Below are 14997 nucleotides of genomic sequence, written 5' to 3' on the forward strand. Positions count from 1 at the left end.
CACTCCCACAGGTACCTGTGGGAGTGGGATGATGATACAGTATAGTACCTGTGGGAATGGGATGATACAGTATAGTACCTCCCCGTGAACCCCAATGCGCAAATTCCCTGCCCTAACACACCCACCCCTGACACTCCCACTCCCTACCACCAAAAAGCCCCACTCCTGCCCCCCCATGATGTCAGATGTTAGTTTGGGGACAGGGGTTAACCCTACGTACATGGCCAGGGTACATGCACTTGCCTAATTAAAGATACTGGTTTGTAATGAGTGGCAACTTTGCTCCCATTTAATCAAATAAGCCACAAGAATTGCATTTTCCTTTGGTGCCATGCATACAGGAAAGGTAGTTGCCAATCCACGATAAGGGCTTATTTAGCATCTCAGGCTGATGAGATTGGCTCATGAGATCATCTGGTTTAGTGCTATTTTGGGATTTTAATAAGATTACCAGGATCCATCAGGGAACATTAGTAATCCCTTTGTGTTGACTAAGACAGATACACAATACAGTTTATTTTGTAGAATGTAGTTTTTGGAGAATAGACAGAACCTATTTTTTTATTATATTTGCAGGATGATGTTAACTCCCTTCTTGAAGAACCCCCCAATTTTCAACCGGCTCCCCCTCAATCTGCAGTACAAAATGCTCCTCAACTCAGACGGCAGGGTAGGGAGCGTGCACAACGCCCCTCTTCAGGATCATCCCAATCTGGCCTTTTCTTTACAGTACCCTCCACTAACCCTAGCCCTCCTCTTCCCCCTCTAACCAGTCCTCCTGCTTCCCCATCAAGTGAAAACTCAAGCCAAGCCATCTATACAAACCATTCCTCCAAAATTACATCCCCCTCTCTCCCCCCTGCTCAGCTGGCTCTGGTTACACAGCATCCCCTTACTCCTTTTCCAAGAGTCCAGTCCCCCACTAGGTTAAAGGTCTTGGGGGAAATACCCAGTCATCCACCTTCAACCACAAATGGAGAAGCTTCGGACAACAATAGTCAACATTTTGTGATGGTTGAAGTTCATCGCCCCAACAGTGAACCAGATGTGAATGAAATCCGAGCTGTTCCCCAGACAAGAGGTGAGAGGCCTTGACACGCCATAGAAACCTTCTCAGAAATAGAAGGACTCAGGGAGATTCTTAGCAAATTGCTCACATCCTCACGTTTATACAGTGGGAATAAAATCAAATCTGGTAGACTTATGAGTAGAGTAATGGCATAGTAAATTCAGCTAAGTGTGTGGGTTTTAATGCCTTACTTCTGTGACATTTCTCTCTTCTGTGTTCAGCAGTCCTGCCCCTCTCCCCTCCAGCCTCCCTCTCTCAACTTTCGGACAGCGGGCAGACCCTGAGTGAGGACAGTGGAGTTGATGCAGGGGATGTTGGCGGCGGTGGCAGCAAAGACAGCAGTCCACAGCCTCAAAAAACAAAAGGCTGTGAGGGGTTGCAAAAACCGGTAAGAGAAGCACACTTATCCAGAAATATTTCCTAAATGGGATGATTTGCCATAATTCCTTTATTGTCTTTAGAGTCTGTACAATGAAGAGCAGTCTCCAGATCCATACAGTAGACCTATGCTGAAGTACAGTTGATGGTCTCCAAGTTACAGAACCTTCTTCAGCCAGCCTTCAGGCATCATAATTCCCTTTAACAAACTCATGTTCCAGAGCCCCCTTCTGTCTCAGGCTAGAACTCTAGAAAATTACCAGACCACATATTTCTTGGAATCTTCTGCCAAGTTCAGCCTATTGTTGACAAACTTCTACTTGTAGAATTCAATTTAAGATAAAAGCTTTTAGTGGATTCTGGGAATTGTAGTTGAATAGATGATGGCTACAGATTGGACTGAATATGCTTGATAGCATCCATATCATAGTGTGTCTTGCTGCATTTGAGATAGAGGTTGTTGACGTTTTGTGTTTCACTAGACTGTTGTTAATGTGTCCACACAGCCATTCTTTAAAAGGGTTGTTCAGATCTGAGTTAACTTTTGTATCATGTGCTAAAAAGTGCTGTTCTGAGACAATTTGCAACTGGTCTTCATTTTTTATTATTTGTAGTTTTTTAGTTATATAATTTTCAGTTCAGGAGCTCTCCAGTTTGGAGTTTCGGCAGTTATTTGGTTCCTGGGGTCCAAGTTACCTTAGCAACCAGGGAGTGATTTGAGAGAGTGACTGATATATGAATAGTAGAGGGGGTGAATAAAGAGAGAAGTAACAAAAAGTAACAATAACAATAAAACTGTAGCCTCACAGAGCAATATTTTTTGGCTGCTGGGGTCAGTGACCTCCATTTACAAACTGCAAAGAGTTGGAAGAAGAAGGCAAATAATTTAAAAACTATAACAAATAAATGTTGAAGACCAATTGAAAAGTTGCTTAGAACCGCCACTTTTGGTTAAACGCCACTTTAAGTCCTATTGATAGCTTCTATCTGAGCCACTGTTGGTAGTTATCCAATCATGTCCTGCCACTGCATTTGCCATCTTCAACATCCCATTTCCTAAATATTATTACAGATTTGGATCAACCAATTGATCTTTTTGTGCCGCCCCCCCCTTGGTTGTGTTCTACTGAACAGGCAGTCTCCAATTTCAAAGCCCATGAAGCAGAATAGATAGTTTATATATGTATCAGTCAGTATATCTGTAACTCTCCTTTGCTCTCCCACTCTAAAGCATGATTAATAGCCTCCGTACCCATAGCTCCGATTTGCTTGATTAATACCGAAGTAAGATAAATTCTGTGTCAAAAGGCTTTCAGTGTTTAATAAAGCCAAATAGTCAAATTTAACATCTATCTTCATTTTCTCCTAACCAGATTATCCCCTTGAGTTATATAACTCTAGTCTTCCATATTACACCTGCCATCTACTTATCCCCATCAGTCCCTTCTTTTAGGTTATGGCTTATAAACTCTCAGTAGAACATGTGTTCTTTCATCATTTGGATCTTCCTAAAGCTACTGTGTAAGATTTTCTCTTCAACCTAGTGCTTTACAGAATGGCCTGTTCTCTGTACTCATGGCCTGCTCTCTGTACTCATGGCCTGCTCTCTGTACTCATGGCCTGCTCTCTGTACTCATGGCCTGCTCTCTGTACTCATGGCCTGCTCTCTGTACTCATGGCCTGCTCTCTGTACTCATGGCCTGCTCTCTGTACTCATGGCCTGCTCTCTATACTCATGGCCTGCTCTCTGTACTCATGGCCTGCTCTCTGTACTCATGGCCTGCTCTCTGTACTCATGGCCTGCTCTCTATACTCATGGCCTGCTCTCTATACTCATGGCCTGCTCTCTATACTCATGGCCTGCTCTCTGTACTCATGGCCTGCTCTCTGTACTCATGGCCTGCTCTCTGTACGCATGGCCTGCTCTCTATACCCATGGCCTGCTCTCTGTACTCATGGCCTGCTCTCTGTACTCATGGCCTGCTCTCTGTACTCATGACCTGCTCTCTGTACTCGTGGCCTGCTCTCTGTACTCGTGGCCTGCTCTCTATACTCATGGCCTGCTCTCTATACTCATGGCCTGCTCTCTATACTCATGGCCTGCTCTCTGTACTCATGGCCTGCTCTCTGTACTCATGACCTGCTCTCTGTACTCGTGGCCTGCTCTCTGTACTCATGGCCTGCTCTCTATACTCATGGCCTGCTCTCTATACTCATGGCCTGCTCTCTGTACTCATGGCTTGCTCTCTGTACTCATGGCCTGCTCTCTATACTCATGGCCTGCTCTCTATACTCATGGCTTGGTCTCTATACTCATAGCCTGCTCTCTGTACTCATGGCTTGCTCTCTGTACTCATGGCCTGCTCTCTATACTCATGGCCTGCTCTCTATACTCATGGCTTGGTCTCTATACTCATAGCCTGCTCTCTATACTCATAGCCTGCTCTCTATACTCATGGCCTGCTTTCTATACTAATGGTTTGGCCTCTATACTCATAGCCTGCTCTCTATACTCATAGCCTGCTCTCTATACTCATGGCCTGCTCTCTGTACTCATGGCTTGCTCTCTGTACTCATGGCTTGCTCTCTGTACTCATGGCCTGCTCTCTATACTCATGGCCTGCTCTCTATACTCATGGCCTGCTCTCTATACTCATGGCTTGGTCTCTATACTCATAGCCTGCTCTCTATACTCATGGCCTGCTCTCTATACTCATGGCTTGGTCTCTATACTCATGGCCTTCTCTCTATATTCATGGCTTGGTCTCTATACTCGTCGCCTGCTCTCTATACTCATGGCCTGCTCTCTATATTCATGGCTTGGTCTCTATACTGATAGCTTTTTCTCTATACTGATGGCCTGCTCTCTATACTCATGGCCTGCTCTCTATATTCATGGCTTGGTCTCTATACTCATAGCTTTTTCTCTATACTGATGGCCTGCTCTCTATACTCGTGGCTTGGTCTCTATACTCATGGCCTGCTCTCTATCCTCATTGCCTGCTCTCTATACTCATGGCCTTCTCTCTATATTCATGGCTTGATCTCTATACTCATGGCCTGCTCTCTATACTCATGGCTTGGTCTCTATACTCATGGCTTGGTCTCTATACTGATAGCTTTTTCTCTATACTGATGGCCTGCTCTCTATACTCATGACCTGCTCTCTATACTCATGGCCTGCTCTCTATATTCATGGCTTGATCTCTATACTGATGGCCTGCTCTCTATACTCATGGCTTGGTCTCTATACTCATGGCTTGGTCTCTATACTCATAGCTTTTTCTCTATACTGATGGCCTGCTTTCTATACTCATGGCCTGGTCTCTATACTCATGGCCTTCTCTCTATATTCATGGCTTGGTCTCTATACTCATAGCTTTTTCTCTATACTGATGGCCTGCTTTCTATACTCATGGCCTGGTCTCTATACTCATGGCCTTCTCTCTATATTCATGGCTTGGTCTCTATACTCGTGGCCTGCTCTCTATACTCATGGCCTGCTCTCTATATTCATGGCTTGGTCTCTATACTCATAGCTTTTTCTCTATACTGATGGCCTGCTCTCTATACTCATGACCTGCTCTCTATACTCGTGGCTTGGTCTCTATACTCATGGCCTGCTCTTTATCCTCATTGCCTGCTCTCTATACTCATGGCCTTCTCTCTATATTCATGGCTTGGTCTCTATACTCATGGCTTGGTCTCTATACTCATGGCCTGCTCTCTATACTCATGGCTTGGTCTCTATACTCATAGCTTTTTCTCTATACTGATGGCCTGCTCTCTATACTCATGGCCTGCCCTTTATACTAATGGTTTGGTCTCTATACTCATAGCTTTTTCTCTATACTCATGGCCTGCTCTCTATAGTCATGGCTTGGTCTCTATACTCATGGCCTGCCCTTTATACTATTGGTTTGGTCTCTATACTAATGGTTTGGTCTCTATACTCATGGCTTGGTCTCTATACTGATGGCCTGCTCTCTATACTAATGGTTTGGTCTCTATACTCATGGCTTGGTCTCTATACTGATGGCCTGCTCTCTATACTCATGGCTTGGTCTCTATACTGATGGCCTGCTCTCTATACTCATGGACTGCTCTCTATACTCATGGCTTGGTCTCTATACTGATGGCCTGCTCTCTATACTAATGGTTTGGTCTCTATACTCATGGCTTGGTCTCTATAGTCATGGCTTGGTCTCTATACTCATGGCTTGGTCTCTATACTGATGGCCTGCTCTCTATACTGATGGCTTGGTCTCTATACTGATGGCTTGGTCTCTATACTGATGGCCTGCTCTCTATACTCATGGCTTGGTCTCTATACTGATGGCCTGCTCTCTATACTCATGGCTTGGTCTCTATACTCATGGCTTGGTCTCTATACTGATGGCCTGCTCTCTATACTCATGGCTTGGTCTCTATACTGATGGCCTGCTCTCTATACTCATGGACTGCTCTCTATACTCATGGACTGCTCTCTATACTCATGGCTTGGTCTCTATACTGATGGCCTGCTCTCTATACTAATGGTTTGGTCTCTATACTGATGGCCTGCTCTCTATACTCATGGCTTGGTCTCTATACTGATGGCCTGCTCTCTATACTCATGGCCTGCTCTTTATCCTCATTGCCTGCTCTCTATACTCATGGCCTTCTCTCTATATTCATGGCTTGGTCTCTATACTCATGGCTTGGTCGCTATACTCATGGCCTGCTCTCTATACTCATGGCTTGGTCTCTATACTCATAGCTTTTTCTCTATACTGATGGCCTGCTCTCTATACTCATGGCCTGCCCTTTATACTAATGGTTTGGTCTCTATACTCATAGCTTTTTCTCTATACTCATGGCCTGCTCTCTATAGTCATGGCTTGGTCTCTATACTCATGGCCTGCCCTTTATACTATTGGTTTGGTCTCTATACTAATGGTTTGGTCTCTATACTCATGGCTTGGTCTCTATACTGATGGCCTGCTCTCTATACTAATGGTTTGGTCTCTATACTCATGGCTTGGTCTCTATACTGATGGCCTGCTCTCTATACTCATGGCTTGGTCTCTATACTGATGGCCTGCTCTCTATACTCATGGACTGCTCTCTATACTCATGGCTTGGTCTCTATACTGATGGCCTGCTCTCTATACTAATGGTTTGGTCTCTATACTCATGGCTTGGTCTCTATAGTCATGGCTTGGTCTCTATACTCATGGCTTGGTCTCTATACTGATGGCCTGCTCTCTATACTGATGGCTTGGTCTCTATACTGATGGCTTGGTCTCTATACTGATGGCCTGCTCTCTATACTCATGGCTTGGTCTCTATACTGATGGCCTGCTCTCTATACTCATGGCTTGGTCTCTATACTCATGGCTTGGTCTCTATACTGATGGCCTGCTCTCTATACTCATGGCTTGGTCTCTATACTGATGGCCTGCTCTCTATACTCATGGACTGCTCTCTATACTCATGGACTGCTCTCTATACTCATGGCTTGGTCTCTATACTGATGGCCTGCTCTCTATACTAATGGTTTGGTCTCTATACTGATGGCCTGCTCTCTATACTCATGGCTTGGTCTCTATACTGATGGCCTGCTCTCTATACTCATGGACTGCTCTCTATACTCATGGCTTGGTCTCTATACTGATGGCCTGCTCTCTATACTAATGGTTTGGTCTCTATACTCATGGCTTGGTCTCTATACTCATGGCTTGGTCTCTATACTGATGGCCTGCTCTCTATACTCATGGCCTGCTCTCTATACTCATGGCTTGGTCTGTAAACTGATGGCCTGCTCTCTATACTAATGATTTGGTCTCTATACTCATGGCTTGGTCTCTATACTCATGGCTTGGTCTCTATACTCATGGCTTGGTCTCTATACTCGCATAAGCAACCCTGCCCTGCATAACACTAGAGAATATTACTGAAATGTTCTGTGTACCATTTTGGTCTTTTACAGGTCCCTTCCTTTAGTAAAGGGTGGCTTTGGTGAAACAAGTAAAACCTAGGGCAGTGTTTCTTAAACTTTTACTCCCAAATTAAGTTGTGAAATAATCTTTGTTATGAAAACCAACGATCTCCCTTTAATTACTATTGTTGTTGTAGGTAATAACAATTTTCAAGGGACCATAGTGATCCTTCATAGATACATTTTTGGGTCCTAACCCATATATTAACAATGCCTGACCTAGAACTGACCTAGAACTTTCCAAACAATGGGAACAATTACTGCAATCTCCCTTTTCCACCAAACTGCAATATTTATTGGTTCCCTTTGCAGCACAGTCCAGCTCTTTGCCAGCTGTAAGAGTCTTATGTGTACAGCACTTCATGTTCATGTGCCAACGACATGGAATACATTCTTGGATATAACTGATAATGGCTATTTATAGGGATGTGGAGTTTTTATTGTGAACATTTTGGGAATTATGATATTGTAAGTCTGTGTATAGTATACCATAAAGAGCTAACAGCTGCTATAGGTTTTTGGATCAGAGTAGACATTTTTCCTAGCCACCATTGCGTTGGCTTTGAATAGTAGGCAGGTGGTAAAATATTGTCTTCTCTGTAGCCAGGTCTGCTGGAGCCTACAGCTACACTAGTGCGAGTGAAGAAGACTGCACCAAGTCTGGGCATAGCTATTGAAGGAGGAGCTAAAACACGACAGCCACTTCCACGTATAGTAACTATACAGGTATAGCCTTTTGCCTGCCTCTGCTTTAAACCTCTAAATCTGAACTTACTGCTACTCTAACATGATCTTTCTCCTCCCACATGGGTTCCAACCAGCGAGGAGGGTCAGCGCACAACTGCAGCAAGCTGAAGGTTGGCCAGGTGATCCTAGAAGTAAATGGGATCTCTATGCAGGGTAAGGAGCACCGGGAAGCAGCCAGGATCATCGCAGAAGCCTTTAAGACCAAAGAAAAGGACTACATGGACTTCTTGGTCACAGAGTTTAATGTGTCGCTATAGTAGTTTGTTGTGGCTCCAAGACTGAATGTGACCTAGCAAAAGAGATCGGTGCCACGTGCTTCTGTGTATAACGTGTAGGTGCCATCTGTGTGCTCAAGCTACATATGTGGTCCTGTAGTCCAACATGTGGCTTTAGTAGAATCCCATCCGCAGAAGCGGTGATACCAAGAGCAGGGGCTTATAGAGAGAAGAGAGACAAGCAATGACATTATAGAGAGAACGGCAGATTAACAAAATCAAAGTGTTATAAGCAGGTATACAAAGCAAAGACAAAAACTAGAAAATCCTGCAATATAAGAAGCCAAGCTAATTGGGCAAAGCAGGACAGAGAGGGGTTGCTGCCCAGAGACAGAGAAGGAGAATGTTTTAGAAAGGATTGACAGTATAAATACACTATTCAACTGGTAGGCAGGTAGTAACTGACAGTTACTCTCTGTATGTAGGCTACACAGTATTAAAGCCCCATTACCACCTTACTGTTTTGTGCCTGCTCTTCTCTGAAGCGTATATTGCCTCGCTGGGGAGAAAAAGAACCCCCCCACGCCTCACTTCCTCCACATACTGCTCGAGTGTGTGACTGATGTGCTGCCCACGCTGTGATCATCAGTATAAAATCCATGTAATTACAGAGACTGTCACTTTACTTTTTCAATAAATCTCATGTGAGAGATATTATTTGTGAAAAGTGTGTAATTTGAATATCCTGTTGGTTTAATGTAATGGGAAATTAGGCAGGTCATTGAACTGAAATATGGATGCACAGAATGACTGACAGTTCAGCTTTTATGTCTATTTCAGAGGGCGTGACTGTGCTAGGTAGATTTTAAATACCTTATGCTCTGGGCGTTCTTGAAATGTGCGCACCCTGCTAATCCATCAATCACACTGTTAACTCAGATTAATCAAGTGCAACCATATATACTGCACAGAAACCCTGTCCTGGTGGAACCCATTCTGCACAGGAAGCCCTTTAGACATAGAAGTTGGGGTTGGAAAGCACAGGACTAATATCGAAGTTGAATCAGCTCTGGGATCAGGGCATAGGACCAATAAGTAAGCAGGGTCTGTGAAAAGAGCCAATAGGAAATTAGGACCGGCTTCTGGAGGGAGGACTCTTGGGTATGGGCAGGAGGGACAAAGCCATGAATGTATCCATCTTTTAGCTACAGAGAGGCTTTTGACCTTGTGAAATAAACATATATTTCTGGGGCCTCTGGGGCTCTGGGCCCTAAACTGGCTCTCTAAAATCCTTATTAGGATTCAATAATGGTGTTTCTGTTGGGTTTCATTACGGGAAAAAGAGAGCTCCAGACAAAGAGGTGCTTATTATAAGTGCTGCACTACTTTCTAGATATATGAACCTTATTGTTACTGCTCCCTTGGCATATGCTCAAAGCCCTGCCAGCAACATTACGTTCACTACAACCTACCAGCTCCAAAAATTGGAGTTTCCTAGTGAAAACATGATTATACAGTCTACCCAAGAAGCCCATGGTTAGTGATGGGGTAGTACTAAAATCCCATTATCCAGCTGCGACTGCCTGTTCATTGAATAAAACAATCTGTTTGATTCGCTGTTCATCTCCCCACCAACCTTGCCCAGAGGAGACAGAGGTCCCAAAGCCTCCCTCAACTATATTACTCTACCATAAGTAGGAGTAGGGAAGAATCTACCTTGTCTGTGACAGCCATCAACCATGGCAGGCAAGGCAACAGGTTACAAAGAAAGGCTTTAATCCATGGGATTTGATTAGCTCTATAATACATATATATATATATTTAGCATTAAATTCAAAACCCAAACCTCTAGGTGGCGCCAGAGCTCACTGTTCTCAGAACTTGGTAGAGGGACTTTTCCTTGGAAGGTCACATGGTCATTATTCAGTTCCCATGCAGGCACATAGCCTTCCATACATTCTGAATGGAACTGGGAACAGTTAACCCTAAGCCTGCAAAAGATAGCACATTGTTTATTAATGACCTGGGGGTGGGCATAGAGAGTACTGTTTCTGTTTTTGCTGATGACATTAAATTGTGCAAAACTATAAGCTCCATGCAGGATGCTGCCGCTTTGCAGAGCAATTTGGCAAAACTGGAAAACTGGGGAGCAAACTGGAAAATGAGGTTCAATGTTGATAAGTGCAAAGTTATGCATTTTGGTAGAAATAATATAAACGCAAACTATCTACTGAATGGTAGTGTGTTGGGGGTTTCCTTAATGGAGAAGGATCTGGGGGTTTTTGTAGATAACAAGTTGTCTAATTCCAGGCAGTGTCATTCTGTGGCTACTAAAGCAAATAAAGTGCTGTCTTGTATAAAAAAGGGCATTGACTCAAGGGATGAGAACATAATTTTGCCCCTTTATAGGTCCCTGGTAAGGCCTCACCTTGAGTATGCAGTGCAGTTTTGGGCTCCAGTCCTTAAGAAGGATATTAATGAGCTGGAGAGAGTGCAGAGACTGCAACTAAACTGGTAAAGGGGATGGAAGATTTAAGCTATGAGGTGAGACTGTCAGGGTTGGGTTGTTTTCTCTGGAAAAGAGGCGCATGCGAGGGGACATGATTACTCTGTACAAGTACATTAGAGGGGATTATAGGCAGATGGGGGGGTTCTTTTTTCCCATAAAAACGATCAACGCACCAGAGGTCACCCCTTTAGATTAGAGGAACGGAGCTTTGAAGCAGCGTAGGGAGTTTTCACAGTGAGGGCAGTGAGGTTGGGGAAATCCCTTCCTAGAGATCTTGTGATGGCAGATTATATTAATGCCTATAAGAGGGGCCTGGATACGTTTTTGAACAAGCATAGTATCCAAGGCTATTGTGATACTAATATCTACAGTTACTGGGGGCTGGTGGGGGGGCTGTTTACTTCTGTGTACTTCAAAAGCCAGGGCCTGTTTTGAGTCCCAGTCTGGCATTGCAGCAGTCACATGGGGACAATGTGCCTGAAGCAACTGCAGCTGACGTGCTAAAATGTGCACAACTGACCTTTCATTTTCACACTAATTAGACACAATATCACTGAAAATCTTCAATGTTCGGATTTAATCACTTCCACCATTTAGTATTAAAATAACATCTGTGGCCAATTCTTCAGAAGCAAATACTCTGCGTTTATTGACATAGGCCATGCTGGGAACTCTGGAGCCACTGCTACACTGCCACAGTTCCCCTGCGTCAATAGGCACTTTACATGCAATTTTTTCACAGAACGACAGTGGTAAATTTTTAAATTGCCTTTCTTCTCGAAAAATGAGCCCATATAGCTTTAGAATGGAGGCAAGCTCTGATCCAGTCATAATTAGGAGAGGAGTTTATGCTGAGGAATTTATGTTTCCTGTATCCAGTGGCCACAGGTGATGGGTATTATGCTTCCTATACCCAATAAGCACAGATATGGGTCCCTACATATGCTTACACCAAATGGGCACAATTGCCAAGCAAACAGCCGGGGGTATTATGCTTTCTGTATCAAACAGGCACATGTGTATTATGCCTCCTGCAAAAAAATCTGCAAATAAAAGGGTTCCCTTGACAGAATAACCAATGTAGGAGAATTTTAATATAATGTAATGCAATACTGACAGTGACCTGTAGGCGTCACATGTGGGTTGTACAGACCTGATGTTAATTGCCTGTGGCATATAATGCAACGGTAACAAACATTGGCATCACATTCACATGTACAAATATCCTGGTATATGGGCTGCTAAATACACAAACAAGTCTAGAGAAATGAAATAAAGAATAACTTCCAATCTGGAGACATTATTACAGAGCACCAGCTGGGAAAACCTGTTTAACCTTCAGACAATCTATAGTGGGCATCAAGCGCCTTATGAAGTCACATGACATCATGGGCAGTCACACAGGAAGTAACTGGCAACTTCTGGTAGTTGTTAGTCACTCCTGGTGCACATCTACAAGTGTGACATACTGCTGGTGCTCTTGGCATACACAGAATGTGCTGTGGATCGCCATAAGGCAATATTTGAACCATGTGACTTGCTGACTCGTGGGGGGGGGGGAGCAGTGGCTGGGTGGCAAAGACTGAATACCAGTTAGGGTGAAATTTGGGGACAATACCTATTTGCTCTCCTAAAACCAGTTTTTTTCATATATCTGCCATCTTGTTATTAACTAAACTACCCCATAGCTCAAAACACTTTGGGCCCCCTAAACTTCAGGAATAACTCATTTTCCCTGCCACTAGGTAACCCCTAATGGCAGTGCTGGGCCAAGTTGTCTTGTGACTTATGGGCTGGACAACCATAGAAAAGGAGCCATTCACTAAGAATTAGGGTCCCCATACACGGGCAGATTGTAGCTGCCGATATTGGTCCCTTGGACCGATTCAGCAGCTTATCTGCCCGTGTAGGGGCAGAAACGAGGGGCCTGGCTGGCCTGAAATTGTCCAGATCTCCATCGGCCAGGTTAGAAAATTCTGTCAGATCGGGGACTGCATCGGCTCGTTGATGTGGTCCCCGAACCGACTGCCCCATTGCCGCCAGTATAATTCCAAGCGAGCGGATATCAGCGTGTCCCAGCGGATCTCAGCGTGTCCTATATAAACCTATATAAACTCCTCCAGGCACTCTTCTGTATGTGGTGCTTTTCCAGGTGATCTGTCAGCAACATTCTCCACCATAACCAAATGTAGCATAATACAAGAATGGCCCTCTGGTGGATTACAGGCCTCCAATGTGGGTCCGCTTGCAGGTCTTATCCACATTTCTAATATTATATTACCTATATTATCTATATTTTACTCCTTTAAAATGTTTCAAACTTTTTTCTACCCAGTCTACTTCTGATAATGTCACTTCTGGTGTACAGCTACAGCACTCCCTGTTTAATAGTGGTCATTGGGTCGTGGATGGGGTTATGGATAAGGCAATTGCAGGCCCGGTTGTGGGTCAAAGCAAGTAAAAATGCATGTTTTGGACCATGGGTCTGGGTCGGGTCTTAAAAATTGGTTTCGTATAGGACTCTACCTGTGACTGCTGAGGGGTCCAGCTGGGTAGTGACTGCTTCAATAAAAGAAATGGTTTACTACCAAAGTTTATGGGGGCCCTAAAAATTATTTTGCTGTGGGGATACCAAACTGGTTATGCCACTGCCTGAACTGCCAGTCTTGCTTTGGCCACCTTCCCCTGCCCTGCTCCCAGTTCCTTACACCTCCTTTCTCTTTCTTCAGCTTTGCTCAACCTATAAGTATAATGTTGCCCAAGAACCAGGCCCACCCTGCTTACAGATTGCCCAATTCCCTGACAGATGGGCCAGCCAGGAAAGGACCTGTTGCTAAATACACAGAGCTTCCTTTGGTTCAGTGGAGTCTGATGCAAGTTGTCCGTAAGTGAGAGGGTGTGTATTAACATTCCTGGTTAATTATACAAGGGAAACTCTCCATTACATAATATAAACTGCTCTGCTGCACATTAGCTGCATTGCTTTATGTGAAAGATAGGGTGCACTGCAAAAGTAATACAACTTTCTATATAAAGGAAATAGTGTTTGGGTATTACAGGTAAATACACTACTGCTGTTATAAGAATATTACAAGTCCCTGGGGTGCTAGGAAATGGAGTTAATTACAGCTGCAGGGCTGAAGGTTAAATTTTGTTGCTCTGTATCATTTCCAGAACAGTGTAATAAATAATAACAGCAAAATATGTGCACTGTTTATTTTTAATTAGCTCCCCCCCCATTATTATGAAATTTTCCCTGCTTATTTATAGGCATAATTTGCGCTTGGGAGTACTGATCGCCTTCCAGCGCCATTTTGTTTGCAAAGAGCCTAGGTTTAACACCCTTGCACCAATTTATTTGCTTTGTAACACAGGAGGGCTCATCTACAAACACTAGGGCAACTTTAAAGGTAATTATGCAGACTTTGTCTACTTGCACCAAAACACGCTCCTTAGCATATTGCAGCAGGTGCATTTGCTTTGATAAGCGGCGCACAATTGCATGCATGGGCACACTCACCAGCCTAGGCCTGGTATATGAATAGTATTAAAAACGTACAAAAGCTTGGCAGAAACCCATAAGACAATACTAAACCCATGGTTAAACCATGATACTCCATCCATACTACTAGTAAAACAAAAACTACACCACATCTTCCATATATGGACTGGCTGGAAGCAATAACTAAAAAAGAACAAAACACCAAAAAACAAAAAAAATCTTTAACACCCAGCTCACATACATAACCTCCCTTCCACACACAATTAGACATCTCACAGTTTATACATTTAGATAAACAACATGGTTACAACATGGAAACCCTGAAAGAAAACCCACTTCTCCTGGAAGCATCCCAATACCTACAACACATATATTAAGACAATGGACAACAAGACCATGCACCCCCCAGGAGCCCCCAAACAAACAGACAATTGGCAACTAACCTACAATCAGGGTTGGACCAGGGGGTGCAGGGCCCACCAGGGCTGCCGCTCCAGGGGCCCCCGCAAGTTAAACTTACTTTCTATTATCCGGAATAGCCTTGGTCACAAGCATTCTGGATAATGGGCCGTATACCTGTACAGGTATCGGACCCCT

The 14997-nt window shown here is 43.9% G+C and overlaps 1 protein-coding gene across 4 annotated transcripts in view; it reads left to right on the top strand.

Annotated features, from left to right (window-relative positions):
- whrn (whirlin) overlaps positions 1-9116 on the top strand; it is a 58822-nt gene extending 49706 nt beyond the window's left edge. For 3 of the 4 annotated variants that reach the window (XM_012969314.3, XM_012969315.3, XM_012969317.3), the window contains exons 11-14: positions 577-1081; positions 1291-1457; positions 8031-8153; positions 8249-9116. In XM_012969314.3, the coding sequence (XP_012824768.2) occupies positions 577-1081; positions 1291-1457; positions 8031-8153; positions 8249-8431 (978 nt within the window). In that variant the 3' untranslated portion in view covers positions 8432-9116. The remainder of the gene's footprint in view (positions 1-576; positions 1082-1290; positions 1458-8030; positions 8154-8248) is intronic. The other variant, XM_012969316.3, reaches the window with a different exon arrangement.
- The last annotated feature ends 5881 nt before the right edge of the window (positions 9117-14997 follow it).

The sequence above is a fragment of the Xenopus tropicalis genome, chromosome 8 (assembly GCF_000004195.4).
Source record: "Xenopus tropicalis strain Nigerian chromosome 8, UCB_Xtro_10.0, whole genome shotgun sequence".
In the NCBI taxonomy this organism is placed as follows: domain Eukaryota; kingdom Metazoa; phylum Chordata; class Amphibia; order Anura; family Pipidae; genus Xenopus; species Xenopus tropicalis.